Below are 23260 nucleotides of genomic sequence, written 5' to 3'. Positions count from 1 at the left end.
TGTATCCAAGAATTCATTGTCAAATCCAAGGTCCTGAAGATTTACCCCTGTGTTTTCTTCTAAGAATTTTATGGTTTTAGCTTTTAAATTTAGGTCTTTGATCTATTTTGAGTTAATTTTTGTGTATGGTGTGAGATAGGGATTTAACTTCATTCTTTCATATGTGAAAATCCAGTTGTCCCAGCACAATTTGTGTCCCTGTTCATTGGACTTGGCACCTTTATCAAATATCAGTTGGCCTTAGATGTGTGGGTTTATTTCTGGACTCCATGTAATCTGTTCTTATGCCAGTACCATACTGTTTTGATTATTGTGGCTCTGTAGTAAAATTAGAAATCAAGAAGTGTGAGTCCTCCAAATTTGTTCTTTTTCAAGATTGTTTTGCCTATTCAGGACTTCTTCCAATTCCATATGAATTTGCGGTTTGTCTTTACTACCTTTGCAAACGAGGCTATTGGAATTTTGATAGGGACCTGAGGTCACTTTGGTAGTGTTGACATCTTAACAGTATTAAGTCTTCCTACCAAAGAACACAGATGTCTTTCCATTTACTTGTATCTTCTCTAATTTCTTTCAGCAGTGTTTTGTAGTTTTTAGTATGCAAGTCTTTTATGTCCTTAGCTAAGTTTATTCTTGAGTATTTTATACTTTAGATGCTATTGTAAATGGAATTGCTTTCTTAATTTCATTTTTGGTTTGGGCATTTCAGATGTATAGAAACAATTAATTTTTGTGTGAATTGTACCCTGCAACTTTGCTGAATTCATTTATTAGATCTGGTTACTTTCTTGTGTATTCTTTGGGATTTTTTTATAAATAGAATCATACCATCCATGAATATAGTTTCATTTCTTCCTTTCCAACCTGGATGCATTTTATAGCTTTTTCTTACCTAATTGCTCTGGCTAGAACTTCCAGTACAATGTTGAATAGCAGTGGTGAAAGTGGGCACATAGCAGGTAATTTTTCAAAGAAAAAATGTAAATGGCTTAATGATAATTTTGTAAGTGGATGTGGAATATGGCAGAACTTTTTTTGTAAATTGCCATATAGTAAACATTTTAGACTTTGTAGGCTGAGAGACAATTTGGGGGCTTAGAGTTGGTGTTCTTTGTCATGGTAGAAATGTGACCTCATTCTCCTAAAAAACTTCTCTCAAAGACGGTGATCTTCCTTCTTGGGAACTCACTAGAACGTGTTACCCGCATCTGCCTTTGGCATTTACACGTATTGCCTTAACAGTGTGGGCTGACTTTCTGCATGCAGCCCAGGTCCTGGGTTTGGATTTCAACTGTACTACTCTTTTTTATTTTTATTTATTTATTTTTTTTTTGCGGTACGCGGGCCTCTCAGTGCTGCGGCTTCTCCCATTGCGGAGCACAGCCTCCGGACGCGCAGGCTCAGCGGCCATGGCTCACGGGCCCAGCTGTTCTGCGGCATGTGGGATCTTCCCGGACCGGGGCACGAACCCGCGTGCCCTGCATTGGCAGGTGGACTCTCAACCACTGCGCCACCAGGGAAGCCCATGTATTTTTTGTTGTATTTATATGATGGAATAATGTTCAGTCACTAAAAATTATGTTTCTAGAAGATATTAAAGCAAGAAATGTTTGATATATCAGTGAGAAAGCAAGATAAAACTGATAGTATCCCAGTGTTTTAAGTATATATACATTAAATATATACTTATAAATGCAAAAGGTGAAGGAAATAGATCAAATTGTTATCAGTATTTTGAGGTGACTTTTATTTGTTTTTTCCTGTTTTTCATTGATTTTCAAAGACTGCACATTGCTTATATAATCAGAAAAAGACCTCAGTCTTTGGTTTATTAAAAAAATGGATTGATGGTATTGTGGTTTTATTTGTTTATTTTAATTTTTTTAAAATTGGGGTATTGGGCTTCCCTGGTGGTGCAGTGGTTGAGAGTCCGCCTGCTGATGCAGGGGACACAGGTTCGTGCCCGGGTCTGGAGGGATCCCACATGCCGCGGAGTGGCTGGGCCCGTGAGACACGGCCGCTGAGCCTGTGCGTCCGGAGCCTGTGCTCCGCAACGGGAGAGGCCACAACAGAGAAAGGCCCGCGTACCGCAAAAAAAAAAAAAAATTGAGGTATTATTGACATTATATATAACATTATAATAGCTTTAGGTGTACAACATAATGATTTGATATTTGTATACATTGTGAAATGATCACCACAGTAAGTCTAGTTAACATCTAAAAATGTTTTTCTTGTGATGAGAATTTTTAAGATCTGCATTCTTAGCAACTTTCAAATATGCAGTACAGTATTATTAACTATGGTCACATGCTGTACATTTATTACATCCCCGTGACATATTTATTTTGTAACTGGAAGTTTGTGCCTCTTGACCCCCTTCACCCATTTCCCACCCCCACCCCTGCCCCTGGCAACCACCGGTCTGCTTTCTGTATCTGTGAGCTTGGGTTTTTTTGTTTTTCTTTTCTTTTTAAAAATTTATTTATTTATTTATTTTTGGCTGCCTTGGGTCTTAGTTGCTGCATGGGGGCTTTCTCTAGTTGCAGCAAGCTGGGACTACTCTTCCTTGCAGTGCGCGGGCTTCTCACTGTGGTGGCTTCTCTTGTTGAGGAGCACGGGCTCTAGGCCCGCGGGCTTAGTAGTTGTGGCTCGCGGGCTGTAGAGCGGAGGCTCAGTAGTTGTGGCTCACGGGCTTAGTTGCTCCGCGGCATGTGGGATCTTCCTGGACCAGGGCTCGAGCCTGCATCCCCTGCATTGGCAGGCGGATTTCTTAACCACTGCGCCACCAGGGAAGCCCTGTTTTTCTTTTTATATTACATGTGTAAGTGAGATCATGTAGTGTTTATCTTTCTCTGGCTTATTTCACTTATCGTAAGGCCCTTGAGGTCCATCCATGTTGTTGCATATGGCAAGACTTCATTCTTTTTTTTAATGGCTGAATAATACTCTCTGTGTGTGTGTGTACATACATATATTGTGATGTATATGATTATATATGTATGTGATATATATGTGTGTGTCTATATATACATACTACATTTTCTGTATTCATTTATTGATGGTCACTTGGATTGTTTCCACTTTTTGGCTATTGTAACTAATGCTGCGGTGAACATGGGGGTACATGTATCTTTTCCAGTTAGTATTTTCATTTTCTTTTGATAAATACCCAGAAGTGGGATTGCTGAATCATATGGTAGTTCTGTTTTTAATTTTTTGAGGGTCTTCCATACTGTTTTTCTTAGTGGCTACACCAATTTACAGTCTCACCCAAAAGTGCAAAAGAGAGGTCTTTTTCTCCACATCCTCGTCAGCACTTGGTATTTCTTCTGTTTTTGATAATCGCCATTCTAACAGGTGTGAGGTTACAACTCATTGTGGTTTTGATTTGCATTCCTCTAATAATTAGTGATGTTGAGCATCTTTTTAGCTATCTGTTGGCCATCTCTATGTCTTCTTTGGAAAACTGTTCAGTTCTGCCCATTTTTTAATCAGATTGTTTTTTGCTTTTTACTTGTATCAGTTTTTTGTGTATTCTGGATATTGACTCTGAGATATATGATTTGCAAATATCTTCCCACTCAGTAGGTTGCCTTTTCATTTCATTAATGGTTTCCTTTGCTGTGTAGAAGCTTTTTAGTATGATGTAGTATGACTTGTTTACTTTTGCTTTTGTTGCTTTTGCTTTTGGTGTGATACTGTTTTTGTTTTTGCCACTTGCTTCAGGAGATGAACTTTTTTTTTGCATTTGTTTTATTGTGGTTATTTAATTTAAAAATTAGTTATTAAGTGAAAAGTAATACGTGCAAAATAGATTGAAGATTGACTCTCCTTCCTTCCTTCTCCCCAGAAACTGTTACCATTACCAGCTTCTCATGTCTTGCAGAGAACATTTTAAGAGAGGCTTTTAGGCTGATTCACATTTGGAGGGGACAGATTAAAATATGACTGATATTTTATTATTCCACTACAGTAAGCACTTGCCCTCAGAGGGAGAAGCTACAGCTGTACTTAGATCGGATGGACTTTCATTATGTATTTTAAGGAATTCACAAATGATCTCAGGAGATGAACAGCCTTTACCATGATTTTAATCTCCATTTCAGGTTGGTTCATGTATTCTCAGCAACTGTATGGCTTTGGAACTATAGTCAAGTCTAATATCCTTTATTTGCCTGTCTTTATATAACAGGGCAAGATCGTTTATAAAGTTCGATGGAAAGGATACACATCAGATGATGATACCTGGGAGCCTGAGGTTCACCTTGAGGACTGTAAAGAAGTTCTTCTTGAATTTAGGAAGAAAGTTGCGGATAACAAAGCTAAACCAGTGAAGAAGGATGTCCAGGTATTATGTTTTATCTCATAGTGGGTGTTTTTAGTATAATAAGTTTATTATAAATTTTAATAATATACAGAATGTATAGTAAGGAATTTACAAATAATAATAAAATATACAACATTCCTATTGTAAGTTCTGTATAGCCAATTGATTCTCATAGAATGCTTTCATTGATTTTTGCCAGGCTCTTTTTTCTGTAGCCAAGCTGTGATTGCAGGTGACATACAGGTGTAGTTGGGGCATGTTGTTATTTTCCTTTAAGTTAAGAGTAAGATGATAGTGGGGAGAAAAGAGATGTGTTGAAACTTTACTTGTTCGTCCATGATGTGAGCATCATGTTTTTGTATACCTGAGGAATATTTTTTATGCTATTCATCATAGTATTATTAACTATGGTCACATTATTATTATTAACTATGGTCACATTAAATATGATCATATTCATCATGTTTTTGTATACCTGAGGAAAATTTATGTTACTATTACAGATACAACACATACTCTTGTATTTAATCAGCATTATTAACATATTTCTAAGTCTGACTTTCCTGCTAATTCAAACAATTCTTAGATCACTTTATAAAGCTATAAATTTTAATCCGTTTCAGATTATTCACAGGTCTGATTATCGCCGGGTCTTCTATTTTTCTTTTCTTTTTCCACTTCAGTTTTTAACCACTTTATGGTTTTTTAGTAGCTCTTGTTGGTGGTAAGGAAGGATAAAGAATTCAAAGGAACTCAGATGAGTTAAACTTCTATCATCAGCAGTTTGAAAAAAGACTTGATGGTGGTCTAAAGTGGGATAACATTAAAACTAATGCACAAACTTGGTTTAAGAGTTTCCTTCTATGGATTTGTCCATTGTTTTATCCTTGATTCTCATATTCCACACATTATTGAATTGGCTTTATTTATGAATCTTCTAAGAATTTCCCATTTTACTTTTCTTTGTAAGTTTCATTTATAGCTTCTATTTATAAATTGAACTGACTCTAATTCAACTTATTGCTTTTGCTTTTAGTTTTCTTTTTCATTAGAAATAATTATCGTTTTTTAGAATACTGACAGAGGTTCTTGAACTTAGAACTATATAGTGAAAATTGCTCACAATAAAGAGTCTTAGTTGAAGTTATTTTTTAAGGGCTGAATATTGATCCCTTCTTTCCCTACAATTTGAGTTTCAACTACATACTTAGTATTTTTTAAATGACAAAAACAGTATTGGGACTTGACTGTGTGTAGCGGTTGTTAACAATAATAGCCGTGATAGAGGCAGCTTCTGCTCACCCAGCACGTGTCCTCTGTCTGTGCCAAATTCTGGGCCAGCACTTTCATGGATTAAGATGAGAAAACGGAGGCTTAGGTAAATTCAGTGCCAGCCCAGATTCACCCATTAGTAGTGACAGAGACAGGCAGCCACACTCTTAACCACTATGGTAGGTTTTCTTTTGGTTTGGGCTGTAGTTTGAAATCCATTTAGAAGAGTGGAATTACCAGTTTTTTAATTGTATGCTGTAGTGGCAGGGTCTTTAATAAATACAGTTTTTAAATTACTAAGCAAAACCTTCAGTACTTTTAAAATTTTTGTAAAGGAAATCCTTTACAAGATGAGTTCAGATTAGAGAATGTTTTCTTTAGTTTTTTGCTGCAGTTATACTTCACTTTTCTAGAATGGGTGCCTACTCCCTCCTTCCCTATTTCTTTCACTAAAAACACTATACAAATACAAATGCACCTGTCTTACTAAGTGATTGGTTCATATTACTCTCAAAATTTAGACATTTTTATTGAAATCTTCTTAAATTTATTTCTAACTTTCCTGCTTTTATTAGTGAGATAAGTTTGCTGAAACTTCTCCCAAGAAGTCTTGACTTATAGAATACTGGCTTTATTGGCCCTTTCACTTTACCAAGGCTCTGGTTAAACCCAACTTGCAACTCTCTTGATTTAAAATTATTGATGACAGTCTGAATGAGAATGATTCCTGATCGACTGGTCTGTTTGAGGCTTATTCTTTTTTTTTTTAATTTTTTAATTTATTTGGCTGCATCTGGTCTTAGTTGCGGCTCACCGGATCTTCGTTGCGGCATGCGGGATCTTTTGTTGTGGTGCATGGGCTTCTCTCTAGTTGTGGTGCTCAGTAGTTGCGGCGAGTGGGCTTAGTTGTCCTTTGGCCTGTGGGATCTTAGTTCACCGACCAGGGATCGAACCCACTTCCCCTGCATTGGAAGGTGGATTCTCAACCACTGGACCACCAGGGAAGCCCCTGAGGCTTATTCTTAATCCTTGTCCTAGTTTTAGGAAGACACTTGTCCACTTGGAAGTGTCTTTTTCTAAGCTATCCTTACTATTTTATAAGTAACTTAAAATTCTAGGCACTAACAACATTTTGAATTTTTATAAGACTGAAACCTCTATTTCTTATGTCAGGTGAACTTTCTCCTGAATTCTGTCTTTTATAAAGTATTCCAGTATTTATACTGCTATGACTTTTTGACCTAATCATTGAGTAGTATCAGTGGACAGGCATATGGCAAAAATGCACTGGTCGCTAACCTTTTCCCACTTTAGCAAAATAGTTGTTTTTGTTTTTTGCGGTACGCGGGCCTCTCACCGTCGTGGCCCCTCCCGCTGCGGAGCACAGGCTCCGGACGCGCAGGCTCAGCGGCCATGTCTCACGGGCCCAGCCGCTCCGCGGCATGTGGGATCCCCCCGGACCCGGGCACGAACCCGTGTCCCCTGCATCAGCAGGCGGACTCTCAACCACTGCGCCACCAGGGAAGCCCAGCAAAATAGTTTTGCTGTTCATAAGTTCTTGTGATTCTTTCACTGTAGGTATAGAAGTAGAGAGCCAGTAGGAGGAAATGCTTTGTTCATCTCATCATTCTGTTCATGCAAGAAACAAACATTTGCTACCTATGTGAAAACTGTGATATTTCCCATTCACCAAAATCTTTGTCTTGTGGAGAGGTTTTACTACAGCAGTATTTAAGACTATTTGATTCGTCAGTTTATCTACTTAAATCTGGGAGCACTGCTTGCTTAGGACTTAGTAAGCATCACAGAAGTTAGGAATGGATTCTAAAATACCCCAAAAAGTGATTGTTGATACTCTTCACCAGAAAATATACATGATGCAGAAATGGTATTTGTTCATTAAAATACTTTTTGTCATTTAGCATTCAGATACCTTTTTACCTTTTTGCTGACCATCGGGTATTTGAAGCTAAAAAGAAAAACTGAGGTGCTATTTAACATTCATTTGTGTGAGACACTCCAGACCTTCATCTTTAGTGACTGAAAATCTACGGACAAGGCGGCCGCTGGTCTGCTTGAGCTTTGATGATGGATGTCACATGACACAGAAGAACCTCTGCTGGCCTGTCATGGCAACACTTTATTGTTTTTACATTTTTGGTTCTTTTTTTTTTTTTTTCTTCCCCAAGTAAATATAGAGTGTCTTAAATGGGCCAGACCCTTAAATGGTCACAGTTTTATGAAGATAGATCATATGTATCTTTTGCTCTTGAGGGGCCTTACAAGTTGTCCATGTATGATCTTACTTTTAAGAGTAGTACCATATAAAAGGATTTTGCCTTCTGCCTTTCTTTTTTTTTTTAATTTGTTTATTTTATTTTATTTTTGGCTGTGTTGGGTCTTTGTTGCTGCTTGCAGACTTTCTGTAGTTGTGGTGAGCGGGGGCTACTCTTCGTTGTGGTGCGTGGGCTTCTCATTGTGGTGTCTTCTCTTATTGCAGAGTATGGGCTCTAGACGTGCAGGCTTCAGTAGTTGTGGTATGCGGGCTCTAGAGTGCGGGCTCAGTAGTTGTGGCGCACGGGCTTAGTTGCTCTGTGGCATGTGGGTTCTTCCCAGACCAGGGCTCAAACCTGTGTCCCCTGCACTGCCAGGTGGATTCTTAACCACTGCGCCACCAGGGAAGCCCCTGCCTTTCTTTTAAAATAATTTTTTATCAATACATATTCTAACCAGCAAACAACTGTGTTTTTTAATAATCATTTGTGTCCCTGCTACTCAGCTAGGAGATAGTTTTGCCTTTATTTTAAAGTTTGTCTGAGGATAGCTTTTTTTTTTGCTTTTTGAAATACTGCCTATAAAATAATAAATATATGTACTCTTTTAATGTAAAATGAATTAGAATTTGTGCACCCAAATAAGCTTTATTTTTGAGTGTACATTTTGTGAAGTAAACATTTATTCCAATAGTTCCATGGCCCAAAATGGTTTTAAATTATTTATTTTGGAATTGTCTTCATAAGAATCTATATGTCATGCAAGAAAATTTCTAGTAACGCCTCCTCTTTGTACCCAAGGAAAGTGCGGTGATGGTTCTAAAAGTGCAGGGGTGAACTTCCAAAAGTTATTTGAGCAGCGGTTGCACTATTGAAAAGCTCATGGTTTCCAGAGGTGGTTAGGTAGAGGCAGTGATGCTGGGGTGTGCGTGCCTTGTTCAGTTGTTTTGCCGCCACACCTCCTGCACAGTATTGATCACCATTCCTGTAGGCTGGGCGTTGAGCAGGTGGGGCAGGGTGACTGACCCTGACCTGCCCGGGCTAGCCCCAGCTTAAAAGCCTGTCGACCTGGTGTGAATGTGATCAGAGTCCCGTTCATTTTCAAAGTTGTCCTAATTTGGATAATAAATAATATGTTTATTTTATGTGTGAAACTATTAAAATGAGTAAGAAGACAGATTACTAGTATACTGAAAGTGCTCAGACTTGTGATATGTGTGGTTTTAATTTTGTTCGACTATTTTTTAGTTATTTTAAAAGTTAACACTAATTCCTTTGTATCATCTAATACCTGTTGTTTGATGGCAAACAACTGTTCATCAGATGGTAGCTATTTTTTATGTCCTGACTTCACTCAATCTGGCCAGTTACTCCAGGGCTGGATTACCCTGGTGCAACTAACCTACTGATTCATTTGATACATGCTAAATAATAATTTCACACAGAGTATTTTGAAGCCTAAAGCCAAAGTGCTCTATTATTTATTTGCATCAACCCATTTATTTAAAACATACGGGTTGTAACTATCTTGGGAGTAGTCTAATGACCAGAGGAAAAGTCTTGTTTCAAAGTTTTGTGCTAAGGAGTCAGCGTTAGAGCTCTTCCCAGGTGACTGAGGAATTAGGATAGGTAGCAGCAGCTCTATTCACAGTAGCCAAGACATGAAGCAACCTAAGTGTCCATGGACAGGTGAATGGACACAGAAGATGTGGCACCTATATACGGTGGAGTATTTGTCAGTCATCAAAAAGAATGAAATAATGCCGTTTGCAGCAGCATGGATGGACCTAGAGATGATCATACTAAGCAAAGTAAGTCAGAGACAAATACCATAAAATATCACTTATATGTGGAATCTAAAATATGACACAAATGAACTTATTTACGAAACAGAAACAGACTCACAGACATAGAAAACAAACTGATGGTTACCAAAGGGGAAGGGGTGGGGATGAATTAGGAGTTTGGGGTTAGCAGATACAAACTATCATCTATAGAGTGCATAAACAACAAGGTCCTACTGTGGAGCCCAGGAAACTGTCTGCATACCCGTAATAAACCATCATGGAAAAGGACATAAGTGTGGAGGTGTAACTGAATCGCTTCGCTGTGCGCCAGAAGCTGACGCGGCCTTGTAAATCAGCTGCGCTGGGCAGCAGCCGACAGGCGACCCAGCAGCCACCACATGGGGCCAGCAGCCTGGCTGGTGGCCAGGACCAGGTGAGACAACAGGGAGGCACCGAGTAGCTGCGCCGAGAGGAGGCTGACCTCGCGCTGTGGGGTCCCAGCTGTGGATTTCGGGGGGGGGACCCCGGGGGTCTTTCTGTGTACAGGCTAGAGTCTTTGGAATTGTAGACTTCTTTTAAGTTGTTTTACCTGATGAAAGGGATGAGTCCAGCCTCTTGTTTGCTAATTATTTCATGTTCATTCATTCAAAAAATCCATTTCTCATATGTAAGTCATTAGGAGGAAGAAGAATAAGATGCGCCTCTGCCTTCAAGGCGCTCACGGTACATGAAGGGGAGGGCCAGGTGGACGGAACCTGAAACACGGAGTGAGACACGATCTCGGGCAGCTGTGAGGCCGCTGTGGAAAGTCAGAGGATAAGCATCAAAGGTGCATTACAGAAGATTCGTCATTTGGCCGAAGCCCTAAGAGATGAGAAATTCAAGGGTCCTAGGAGGGGAGGCAGGTACAAAGATGCAGAGTTTTGCAAAAGCACAGATTTTGGGGTAATGGTGAGAAGTGCCAGAGCTGTCACTTGGAAAGGAGCAGGAGTGACACTGGGGCAGAAATTGGGAAGAAATTTATATGCACCTGGATTTAAACTCAACCGTTTGGGCAGTAGAAGGGCCAGCAGAAGTTTGGAGGGAAGTTGTGTGATGAGATTTATGTTTTAGGAACTTGCTTTTTTGAAGAATTTTATTAGGAAAATTTGGACATATAAAAATGCAGAAGGCTGTATCGTGAGACTTGAGAATTCATCACCCAGTTCCAGTCACTATCAGGACTTCGCCATTCTTCCTGTCTGCGGCTCCCACTCTCCCCTTTTACTTGCTGGAGTATTTTAAGGCAAATACTTTAGTACTCCAGATGGCATATCACTCTACCCTGCAAAACTTTATTAAATTACAGACATTGTGAAAACATAACCGCTATACCATTATCGTACCAAAAAAGTTTACACTTGTTTCTTAATGTCTTCTATTATCTAATAATGTGTTCCCCCCAGCTGTCTCAAAGAAACAAAACAAAACATGTCTTTGTTGATTTGATTGAATTGGGATGTGAAAATGGTCTGCATGTTGTATATCATCAGTAATCTCTAAATCTCTTCTAATCTATAACAGCTTCTCCCTCTAACTTTCCCCTATTTTTCCCCATCATGTTTATTTGATGAAGAGACCACATTGTTTTTCTGTAGAATTTCCCATATTCTGGGTTTGGATGAGCACATGATAGCTTATAACATGTTCCTCTGTCCCGTGTTCTTATGAACTGGTAGCTAGATGTAGAAGCAGGATTGCTCTCAAGTTTATTGGTTGATTTATTTATTTTGCAAGGATGGTCATGAGTGGTGCTATAACACATCAGAAGGCCCATCTTGTCTAGCTGACTCCTTTCCAGTGAAGTTAACAGGATCGTTGAGATTAGGTGTTTTCAGTCTTATCTACCATGAGAAAACTCCTCACATTTCGTGTGTATTTTAGGAGCCTTTGAAGATTGTTGCCTAGAACTATTATTTCATTGCAGGTTGGAAAATAGTGATTTTCTAATTCTGACATTCCTTCTGCCTTTATTACTAACATCACTGGGAAGGTGATTCTGAGACGCTGTGGTCCTGACCTGACTCTGGAGTGGGGAGAGGCTGCTGGCGGGGAGAGGTGAGGGGCTGAACTGAGGTGGGGAGGTTGGAGAATTGATGCACATAGGATCGGTGACTGAGCTGATGAAGGAAGAAGTGGTGTCAGAGATGTCTCAGGTTACTGGCTTGGGAACCTAGGTAAGTGATGGTGTTATTCAGGGAACAGTTCCAGTTTTGAACACATGAGATTTTAGTTACTTACTTGTCATCCAAGTAAAGATGGCCAGTCTCGCATTGGCAACATGGGTCTGAGTTGAAGGAGGGAGATCTGGGCTGGAAATGTGGAGTGTGGGGAGTTGGTGGAGTGTGCAGGATAGTGTTTCTTATTACTGTGTTCCAACTAAGAATCTGATGGATTGTAAGTATTTTGAAAAAATAATTCAGTTTTAAAATTCTTGTTTAAAATTTTTTCGAAGTAATATTAGTCTTGCACCTAGCAAGCATCGTTTATTCTTCCTCTTTTTCCCCCCTTTTCCCCTTTACCAATGCAGAAAATTTAAGTAAAATCAGGCTGTTCTGCTTGGAAACAAGGAGGTCAACACTAGTCTTTAGGAAAATGGTTTTCAAGAAGGTGGAAGTCAGTTGTAAACTCTTCAGGATTGAGGGAAATTTGAGAAGTCTCTCTTACAGAACTTGCTTAAACCAAAGGGGTAGCTTTCAGGTGAGCCTTGAGCGAGTTGCAGACTTTGCCTTTGTGTTCCTGACCATGTGTATCATAGCAACACAGACCCTCTGCTGCATCAGGACTGGTGATACCTCAGCAGCATGACAGCAGCAGTGCTGTTGTCCCATACACAGCTGGTGCCTGGTGACACCGTGTGGGTTTCCTGGAGGTCCTGGGGTGTCCTTCACCGCTCTCTGTCCTGCATGCGTTTAGTCTCCCGTCTTCGGTTTCCTCTCATCTAGAGCACTCCAGAGCCCTTTGCCCCCCTTTTAAGACACCAGGCCAGTTGTTTTATAGAAGGTTCTTCACATTGGAATTAGATGAATGGTAATTAATGTTAAATCACAAATAGTATTTTTTAAATTGGAATTAGATGATTTGTAGATTTAGTGTAAACATTCTGGCCAATGTATTCTGTAGGTAAAGGTACGTGACATCAAGAGATGAGCCATGTGTCCGTTATCTCATTGCTGATGTTAAATTATAATTATGTGATAAAGTGAGGTGCATCAGTTTTTCTCCCCTTTTAAAGGTACCTTTTTCCCTTGTAAAATAGTAAGTAATATGATAATAAGTAACCTGATAGTAAGCAACCTGCTTATAAGTAATCTTTGAGATGGTGAGAATCACTTGTTCCCCAACAACCTCTCATCCATGATTTTCAAATACTTTGAAGAATCTTTTATTCTTTTTTTAAAATTTGTATTGGAGTATAGCTGCTTTACAATGTTGTTAGTTTCTGCTGTGCAGCAAAGTGAATCAGCTATACGTATACATATATCCCCTCTTTTTTAGATTTCCTTCCCATTTAGGTCACCACAGAGCACTGAGTAGAGTTCCCGCTGCTATACAGTAGGTTCTTTTCAGTTATCTATTTTATACATAGTATCAACAGTGTGTATATGTCAATCCCAATCTCCCAATTCATCCCACCCCTCCACTTCCCCCCTTGGTAACCGTAAGTTCTCTACATTTGCAACTCTATTTCTGCTTTGCAGATAAGTTCATCTGTTCCATAAAATACTTTGAAGAATCTTGCCTTAATTAGTTATTACTGTGGTGGCTTCAAATAATGACTTTTCTAATCCTGTTACTCCATATTTTTCATTTTGTATCCTATAAAGAGCAGCTCCTCCCACCCCCTTAAATTTTTTAAATACCAGTACACATTCATGGAATCTTTTTATTTAATTACTGTTATTGTTTACATTAATGCTAAAACGGTCCCACATTGGCTTGTGAGAGCCCCTTTAGGCCAGCTCCTGTGTCCTCTTGCTATGTCCCTGTCTGTCTTTGCTCTCTGGCGCAAGGTTCCCCAGTAGCATGTACTTTCCTGTTCTGGCCCTGATATCACCTATTTTCCAGGGAATCCTGATTCTTTTTAGAGGAGAATAGAATTTAGAAACCAAGATGTACTTATTGCTACTGGGACATCATTATTTCCAGGCCCTTTAGACAGAGATAAAGGGAAAAAATACACATTTATTTGTTTTAAGTCAAGTTCACACCGACGTCTGTAATTTCGGTCCATCACCTCAGCGTCCTCCTATCATTCTCACCGTCCGCAGTTCTGTCTCCCTTTTCTTCCATGAGAACTCTGGTTCTCATCAACATTATATGTACTCATTTACTGAGTCCTACAATAATTAGAAATCAGTTTCAGGTTTGCTATGCCCATTCTACTGTAAAATTCCAAATTTATTTGCAGTTCTTTTTGTCCTTACAGTATATTCACTTCGGTTGTTGATTGTTCAAAAGTTACATGGATTAATTCTTTTTTTCTTCTGTGTGGTCATCAGTTTGATAAAGAGGTTTATTTGTTTGTTGTTAATTAGGACCTGTTCTCCCTGCCCTCCCTTCCCTCCATACCCAGTTTGAAGCACTGCTCTCTAATGACAAATCTGAGTTTTCTTTCTCTTATAAATGACTTAGTCTTTTTACCTGATGCCTCAAATTTTTTTATTTTCACTGCTTTGTAGAAACCAAAATTCAACTGAGGCAATTTGAAGATCTAATTGACTTTATCCAATTCATGGATCAGGCAGCATCCCGTCTAACAAAGAGAAGGTTGCTCCCAGGAGCTGTATAAAAGGGAAGGTTGTTTTTGGCAGAGGAGGTGGGATAAGGAGGTTAAAAGAGTGGATGATTTCAGGCTGGGTCACCTTCCCTTAGGGGGAGACTGGGGGTCTTACTAGGGAAGTTACCTCACCAGTCCTGACCAGGAAATTCCAGACTGAAGCGTTTAAAATTCCAATCACGGGAGAGGTTAGGCATTAGGTCTTGGTGGGCTTACAATGAGTGACTACATTTGGGGCCTCTTGGTTCTTTTTAAAGTAGGCGTGTCTTTCGGACATGCTGTTGTCCTTTTTAGGTTAGTTACTCTATTCCTTAGTCTGTTTTTTTTTTTTTCCTTAGTCTGTTTTTTCTTATAACAGTTTAGTAAAATATTCTATCCTAATCAATTTCTGTTGCTTATATTTATGTGAAATTTCTTTTTCTGAAATTTTAGAAGGCAGAGGAGGAGAACAAGATAATCTGTTTAGCTTCGTGGCTGCTGGGCAACCTTCTTTACTGTTTTTCGGAGGGTTGGACAGTCTAGTCTTAGACTCTGTGAGGGCTTTTCCGGCTCTGTTTTCGCCCCGCCGCCAGCACCACCACTTACGTCTGAATCTTCTATTTTCTTTCTGTTTCTCTGTCCTGCTTTATTTGGAATCTGGTCTCTGCTGCTTCTCACTGTGGACCTTGTCTCGGCCATCCTGGCAGGGAGCATCCCCAGGGCCTGGACCAGCCCTGCGCCATCTGGTGCCCAAAGCTCCTCCCCTTTCAGCTGCTCCCCACATGGTCACCTGCCAGACTTTTCAGTGTTTCTCCCATTTTCATTGCTGCCTTTGCTCGCTGTTGTGGAGATATTCATGCTACAGAGGTCTTACGGCTGTTAGTAGTTTGTCCCTACCAGCTTATATTTTGGGGTTCCTTGGGATACTTGGCCACCTAATTGGGTTATGGATGTCGTCTGTGGGGGGTTTGTTTTGCTCTCCAGTTGCTCTGTCTTTATGAAGCGCTGTAGGAGGAGTCAGAAAGCTTTGCCGATGCCACCGCATTCTGCTGCCTTAGTAACCTTGGTGGTGGTCGTTTAACTTCTAAAAATACACCTATCCTTTCTCTCCCTCCTTTGCTTCCCCAAGTCATTTAGAAGAGAATTTGGGGAAATGGGAACTGAAAATGCTTTGCATAGTGTTTTTGTATCTATACAGAGACTTTATTCTTAAGGGGTTTTGTTTGTTTGTTTAGAATAGGAAAAGATATTTTCCAGAGGGGATATTTCAGATTACTGTATTACACGAACCAAGTCAATTGGGGAAGTAAGATTTCTTTGCAGTCTTGCTAGTTTCTTATGTAAACTGTGAAATGTAACAGCAAGTTTAAAGATATTCTGGGATCCAAAGTCTTAAAAAAATCTTTGTATTTGGGTTTGTAACTACTATTTTGGCATCCAGTAAAGTCTGTACAAATTCCTTCCTTGGTGTTTCTGGAAATTCTGAAGTTGGAATCATGTGCAACCCACCATACATATGACTGTTGGGACCTACAGCAGCGTTGACATTTTCTGTCCCTCTGTGTTTATCTGTTCCCTTAAACTGACCCTTTTTGTCACCACCAAGACCTATTTGTTAAATCAGAAATATAAGTAATATTGTACAACGTTAACTCACGTAAGTAATTTTAAGGAGTTGAGAAACTGCTTGGAGAAAAAAATTCCTACCAGATTTCATTAGTACTGCTGTTCAAAACCTTTTAAATTACTATGTTAATGAGTACTTAAATCTTTTTTATACTTTATAGAGACTGCCCTTAAATAATGACATATTTGAGGCAAACTCTGATAGTGATCAACAAAGTGAGACCAAAGAAGACACTTCTTCAAAGAAGAAAAAGAAAAAACTAAGGCAAAAAGAAGAGAAAAGCCCAGATGATCTGAAAAAGAAAAAAGCAAAGACTGGGAAACTAAAAGATAAACCCAAACCAGACCTAGAGGGCTCCTCTGAAAGTATGGTTTTTGATTTAAGGACAAAGAAAAGAATTTTGGAAGCCAAAGAAGAATTAAAGGAATCCAAAAAGCCCAAAAAAGATGATATAAAAGAAACTAAGGAGTTAAAGAAAGTTAAAAAGGGTGAAATAAGAGATTTAAAGACTAAAAAAAGAGAAGATTCCAAAGAAAACAGAAAAACAAAAAAAGAGAAATGTGTTGAATCTCAGGTGGACTCCGAATTGAGTGTCCTTAGTGATTCTCCTTTTCAGGAAGAAGACAGTGAAGATTTGCATTCTGACAACAGAAACGAGAAGCAGCCAATTAAAGGTGCAAAAGATAAAGCAGAGCCGGAGGCAATTCAAGATACTGTTTCTGATAAACAGCAGGATGGCACTGTGAGCGCTGATGAGGATGATGTCAAAGCAAAGAGGAAGAAAAAGAAACTGAGAAGGACAGAGGAACTTAAAGAGAGCAAAAAGCTAGAAAACAAGAGCCTCTTAGAGAAGAAAAATACACAGAAAAAGCAGAGGAATCCCGACAAAGGCCTAAGTAGCGCTGAGTTAGATAAGCCAATGGCTGCCTCCGCCCCAGCACAGAAGAGCTCCAGACCGTGTGCGGAGGAGAGAGGCTCCAGGCCCGCAGACTCCTCGGGGGAGGTGAGTGCGGAGGTGAGTACTGGGGCAGGGTGGAGGGGATGGCTCGATCTGATTGAAGGGCTGTAGCTTGCATCTCACACAACACACAGATGTTCAGATCAAGCTAGCACTCTTGAGTGGTCAGGAAGCTCCACAAGTAATGAAGAGGAGACGGTAAAGCCGCAGCAGACCAACCTCGTTTTCTTGCACTTCACAGATAGTGCCTTTTTTACAGATTGGAGGTCTGTGGGGACCCTGCGTCGATCAGGTTTATCGGCGCCGTTTTCCCAACAGCATCTGCTCACCTCGTGCCTCTGTGCCACATTTTGGTCATTCTTGCAGTGTTTTAAACTTTTGTTTTGTTTTTTGGCCACCCCACGCGGCATATGGAACTTCCCCAACTAGGGATCGAACCCGGGCCCCCTGCAGTGGAAGTGCGGAGCCTTGACCACTGGACCACTGGGGAGGTTAATACTGTAGGTGTTACAGTGTTTGTGATCGGTGATCTTTGATGTTGCTATCGCAAAAAAGGCTGAAAGCTCAGATAATGGCTAGCATTTTTTAGCAGTATTTTTTTTAATTAAGGTATGTACGGTTTTTTAGACATAATGCTGTTGCACACTTAATACTATAGTAAAAACATAACTTTTATATGACCTGGAAGACAAAAGAAATTGTGACTCACTTTAGTGCAATGTTCGCCTTATTTGCAGGGGTCTGGAATCGAACCCGCAGTATCTCTGAGGTGTGTCTGTGTACGAAGCTTTTCTACCATTAGGGGGATAATAGTGTATCAGAAGTAGGAAATTCTCCTCTCCCTTCTAGGTTTGTCTGGCTGGTTTAGAATTGAATTGGCATGAGACTGATGAACAGGGGGAAGATCAAACAAGTTTAATAACGCGTACACATGGAAGAGACCCAGGAAAACGGAGTAACTCGCCAAAACGGACGAAGTCCTCACCTCATGTACCGTCCTCAGCCAAAGACCAAAGAGGATGTTGAAGATGGGGAAGCAGGGGCAGCGGCCAGGCAAAGCACAGTAGACAAGGGCAGGGTGGTCACACAGATGGAAGTCCTTGCTGCTCCACTGATGTCTCTGGAGGTTTGGGAGACACCCTTACAAACGGAGATCTCCCTTACAGATGCAAATGTTTCTCACAAGAGGGCAGCTCCTACTTGGTTTTCAGAGTTTTCCCCATGCCTGCTGTTTCTTGGAAAATAAGCAGCTTAAAAGAAGTAATACGCCCAAGAGGCATACTTGGGGAGGCGAATTCTGCTCCCCTTCAAGCCTGATTAGTGAGAGGCAGTTATAAATGCTGATCATCCAGCTTTTGAACCGCCCCAGCAGTCTCCAGACTTGCTTTCTTTTGGACTGACCGCAACTAGAAAACTGGGGGCTAATTTGTGAACAAAAGTCAGGGGTTTTTAGAGGTATTCAGCTACTATGTAGCATTGTGAAGTAAAGCTTATAGCTTCCTCAGCTTATTTTATTAGCTTTTCACATCCTACTTGTATGTTCCCCCTGTTGTCTCAAGACGATACCACTTGTGGGACTTCCCTGGCGGTCCAGTGATTAAGACTCCGCTCTTCCAGTGCAGGGGGCGTGGGTTCGATTCTTGGTTGAAGAACTAAGATCCCACATGCCGCGCCGCACGGCCAAAAAAAAGAGAGACGAACATACCACTTTTTCCTTAAATAATAGCACAGAGTGCGCTAACCTTCTGAGTCTTTAAATTCTTGCAAAGATATATTTAATAGAGCTTATCTCACTATTATAAAAATAATTTTACATGTTTTAGTTTTAATAATTCCTCAAAGAGAGTGAGGAAACTTGGTGTTGGCTTTTGAATGTGATATTTTGTAAATTGTCAAGGTTGAGGGGTAGGCTTGACTGAGGAAGCATTTGATGTGAGCGCAGATGTAGTTATCAGGGGTCATGTGCACAGTGCATAAAAGGGGGACCTGATGCCAGGAACCTGTTTTCCAGTTTTCAGAATCAGTGTCAGCTCTGTCTGTTCTTGTTTTGGGTCTTACATGTGTCTTTTTCAGGAGAAAGAGACCAAAAAAAATGAACCCAAAGAAAAATACCCGAAAAAGCATGATTTGGACAAGGAAGAAAAAGGCCGAAAAGAGCCCAAGGCATTAAAGAGTGAGTGTGAATACTGACATTTGTCATTTACATGGGTCTTTCAGACAATGAGTCTAGTTCATTGTAAAGACCGACTCTCTCTTCTAAGCTGCAGGGTCATAGAGCTAGAGAATACGTTTACTGGGGAATTTAGAACCTTATGCTTTTTGTTTACCAGTTATCTTAGTTACTTACATAATAATTTATATTATTAATATAATTAACTCCCCCTCCTTCTGTTCACCTTGTTCTTTTTCCTTTTGGATATGAGGTAGAATATATATATATTTTTATTTTTATTTTATTGAAATATAGTCAACTTACAATGTTTTAGTTTCAGGTTGGGAATACATTATCTTTAGAAAGATAGGAGATTAGTTATGACAGAAAAGTAAATAAGTATCTCTTTTATAGTAGATGCTGAGGTAAACTACTGTTTAATATATTTATATATTTATTTAGCTCTGTGTCATTTGTATAAATATAATGAATGTACATTTGATCACATCAAGATATAGCTCAATTAAGGATCCATAGTGCATATTAGTACTGGAACAAGTACTTTATAAGACATTCACCATTACAGTGTTTGAATAAAACTGGATATTTTAGTTCACACACCAGAAAGTACCTGGAACACATGTTCTCGTGGAAGCGGTGATTTCTAAGAGATGGATGATTTCTTGTGGGTTTTCTCCCCAAAGCTGTGTGTAACTGAGGTAATATTAAAAGTGGGTTTGGGTTCTAGACCTCAGTTTAGACTTGGCAGTAAGCCTCCGGCTGAGGGACTCTGGGAAGGAGCAGTGGTGCTTTGATGGGTTGTGTGCAGGTGAGTATAGTGTAAAGACTGTACCTGTTCACAGCGATGTAACAGCTTTAAGCATCTTTTCTTTAGAGAGTGATTGGAGATTCAAAATATTGTAAGCTTAGAACTGGTTAATAGCTTTTTCTTCCTCCGAGTATCTTATCTGTCAGTTTCAGGTACATTTTTACTGTGAATGTTTAGTCTTAAATGACTATTCATTAAGTTCATAAGGGCACTCCAGGGAGTCTGATTTTTAGTATCCCTGAAACTAAAACCTATCTGCTTCCGATCCAGGCCTGGTAGGGTGATGTGGCTTCACGGGCCTCACTGTGTCTTCCATTTTCAATTTTCAGAGTGTTGACCGTAATCTTGCTGCTTATGTGTACCTGTGCTTATATCTGATGCTTGGCACCCAGCCTCCTGGACAGAAATAAAGCTGGGTTGTTGGGTATACTTTGGAAGTGTGCCGGAACTGGTGAACGTGAGAGTCCTTACGTTGCAGATGCTGTGGTGTGGTGGCCTTCAGCATCCTCTTCATACAGTAGCTTGGGAAAATGCCAGGATTCAGTTGCCATCAGATTTAAATACGAGAAAAAAGGACTTATCTGCAGAAAATAATGGAAAGAATGGTTAACCCTTTTATCTCTGAACATTGAATGAGATAAATTTCTAGCTGCTGTTCTGTATTTTTGTTATTGGACCAATGTTCTGTATAAATAATTAGGATGTCACCATTTAATACTCAGAGTTTAAATATGTCTGTAACAATCAACCTCAGTGCTGTCACTATACAATATTACCTTCTGCGTATGTCATTCTCTGGTGTCAGATACCTTTTTTTTTTTTGGCTGCACTGGGTCTTAGTTGCAGCACGCAGGATCTTTAGTTGTGGCATGCAGACTCTTAGTTGCGGCATGCGAGATCTAGTTCCCTGACCAGGGATCGGACCCGGGCCCCTTGCGTTGGTAGCGTGAAATCTTAACCGCTGGACCACCAGGGAAGTCCCCAGGTACTAGTTTTTAGTGAGGTATCTTTAAGGCACATAGTAGAAAACAAAATTGGTAAATTACTTAAGTTCCTTTCACTGTGATTTGGAAACAGTAAATCTTTATCGAGAGAGAGCCTTTTTTGGACTAGCTTTTTTATTGAAAATAAAAGGTTCAAGTTTGTGTTGGTAAGGATTGCACTCATATTTAATAATGCTTGCTTTTCTGCTGGCCACACCATTTTGAGCATTAACCAGAGTACCTGTACTCTTAGCAAACTGTAGTTTATCACAGGTGTTTAAGCTATTTGAAACAAGCCTGTGCAGTTCTTGAGGAAGATAAATGAGAAGTGACTTAAGAGTGCTACTGAGAAGATGTCCCTATTTAACATGAAAGAATTGAGTAAAAAAACCTATCCGCTATGTACCCAAAGTTTATAATAGAGTTTTTCTCATATCTTTAGTTAAAAGCGAGTGGATTTCCACAGGCATCAGGTGCAGTGTTGCCAGGCCACAGTCAGCGTGCTGACACCCTTACACCCCTCCCACTCTCCACCAGAAGTCCTTTTTGTACAAGGTTACTACCTTCAGGATACAACTGGAGGCAGCTGTCTCAGCAGAAGGACAGTTGGTGGTGTGACTAGGATTATTTTGAGGCTTGCTGTCTGCAGCGGCCTTTGTCAAAACTGGGAGTGGTTCAGAGCCCCAGAAGAATAACCATTTACTTTGGACGTCCTTTCTGAATATGGAGCGGCCAGTAGAAAGATGAATGGAAAGAACTTCATGGCTGTGATAGTCAACCTGACCAGACTTTCTAACCAAGGCAGATATTAGTAAGAATTAAGAAAATATCTCTTTTTTTTAACACTAACCCAGATTTTCTTTTGGTTACAACAGAAATTTGTGACTCATTTATTATCAACTTATTTTTGTCACTAGCATTTAAGGAAATCAGAAATGCATTTGATTTATTTAAATTAACTCCAGAAGAAAAAAATGATTTTCCTGAGAATAATCGGAAAAGAGAAGAAGTACCACCAGATTGTAAAGTCACAGGAGACCACAGGAGCAAGGAAAACAAGCAGCTACTTAAAGAAACGAGAAGTACGAGAGATGAGACTGATACATGGGCATATATAGCTGCAGATGGTGGTCAAGAGGTTGTGGACAGCACGCCCCAAGCGGACGAGAATTCTGGTAGGTGTGTCCGTAGTCATTCTGCGGAGCGTTCTCTGTTCTGTGCACTGAGCTGTCTCCCTCACCTTCCTCTCTGCTCCCACGGTCATTCTGATCTCAGGATGGAGTAGAAAACCATTTGAATCTCCTGAATAAATAACATTTTGTATTGAAGACTTAGATTATTCTGTGATTTCTGAATTAATCAGAAATTGATGTAGTATGCTCAGCACATTTAGAAATTATACAGATTTCTGGTTTGCTGCCTTACCTACTCTTGCCAAGCAGTCTGATGGTATATCTTACTAGATTTCTTTCAGAAAACTATCAAATACAAACTTATTTGTATTCTTCCCTTTTAACTTTGCAGTAAATAACACTTATTAAATGAGGTTAGATTGTAAGTGCTATCCTGAGGATACCGGAATTAGCTGAGATGGGGAAGGCCGTGTATAGAGTACATAGGACAGTAGCTGTGGAGAAGAGTAATAAAGGGATAGGACAGAATAAACAAAAGAGGTTAATCTGATACATTTTTGTATAACTCGTGAAACAGCTGAAGAGAAGTTCTGAAATATTTGGTATATATGGCAAAGCAGGTAGCTTGGGGGCCCTATTACTACAGAGCAACTAGGCTCTGGGATACAGACAAGACAGGCCTGTGGCACGTTTTGGAGCTTGCAGGAGACCGTTTTGGAGCTTTCAGGAGACCGGGACAGTGCGGTGGGGGTGGGGGCAGTGGGTTGCCCAGAGGGCAAATACCAAATAGCACAGCTGCTGAGATACCAAGCAATAAACACTAGGTCCAGTAGGTGTTGGTCCAGCCACCTGGGGAGCTCCTGGGTGAACCCTGAAACTATCCCCGTTCACAGAGGGCAGGGAGAGACCCAGGAAAGAGGCAGCCACCCTAGATGGGGAGGTGGCAGGCTGCACTGGCAGAGAACTTCCAGGAGGCCCATCTTGGAGGCCGCAGGATGAGTAGACCTCGCGCCCACCCAGCAGAATCTTAACAGTTTACGAAGAGGCCTTAGTTCAGTCCAGGTGGTCTTAGCAGCTTTTACTCTTTCCAGGCTGTGTCCTTGACACTGTTTCTACTG

At 40.2% G+C, this 23260-nt stretch overlaps 1 protein-coding gene across 6 annotated transcripts in view; it reads left to right on the top strand.

Annotated features, from left to right (window-relative positions):
* MPHOSPH8 (M-phase phosphoprotein 8) overlaps window positions 1-23260 on the top strand; it is a 49021-nt gene that overhangs the window by 8740 nt on the left and 17021 nt on the right. For 3 of the 6 annotated variants that reach the window (XM_029210148.1, XM_029210144.1, XM_029210150.1), the window contains exons 2-5: window positions 4196-4351; window positions 16248-17102; window positions 19119-19218; window positions 21927-22184. In XM_029210148.1, the coding sequence (XP_029065981.1) occupies window positions 4196-4351; window positions 16248-17102; window positions 19119-19218; window positions 21927-22184 (1369 nt within the window). The remainder of the gene's footprint in view (window positions 1-4195; window positions 4352-16247; window positions 17103-19118; window positions 19219-21926; window positions 22185-23260) is intronic. The other 3 variants (XM_029210149.1, XM_029210145.1, XM_029210147.1) reach the window with 2 other exon arrangements.

This window comes from Monodon monoceros, unplaced genomic scaffold (genome assembly GCF_005190385.1).
Source record: "Monodon monoceros isolate NGI ecotype Baffin Bay Population unplaced genomic scaffold, NGI_Narwhal_1 Super_Scaffold_8, whole genome shotgun sequence".
Lineage (NCBI taxonomy): Eukaryota > Metazoa > Chordata > Mammalia > Artiodactyla > Monodontidae > Monodon > Monodon monoceros.
This window is presented reverse-complemented; position numbering and strand designations above follow the sequence as displayed.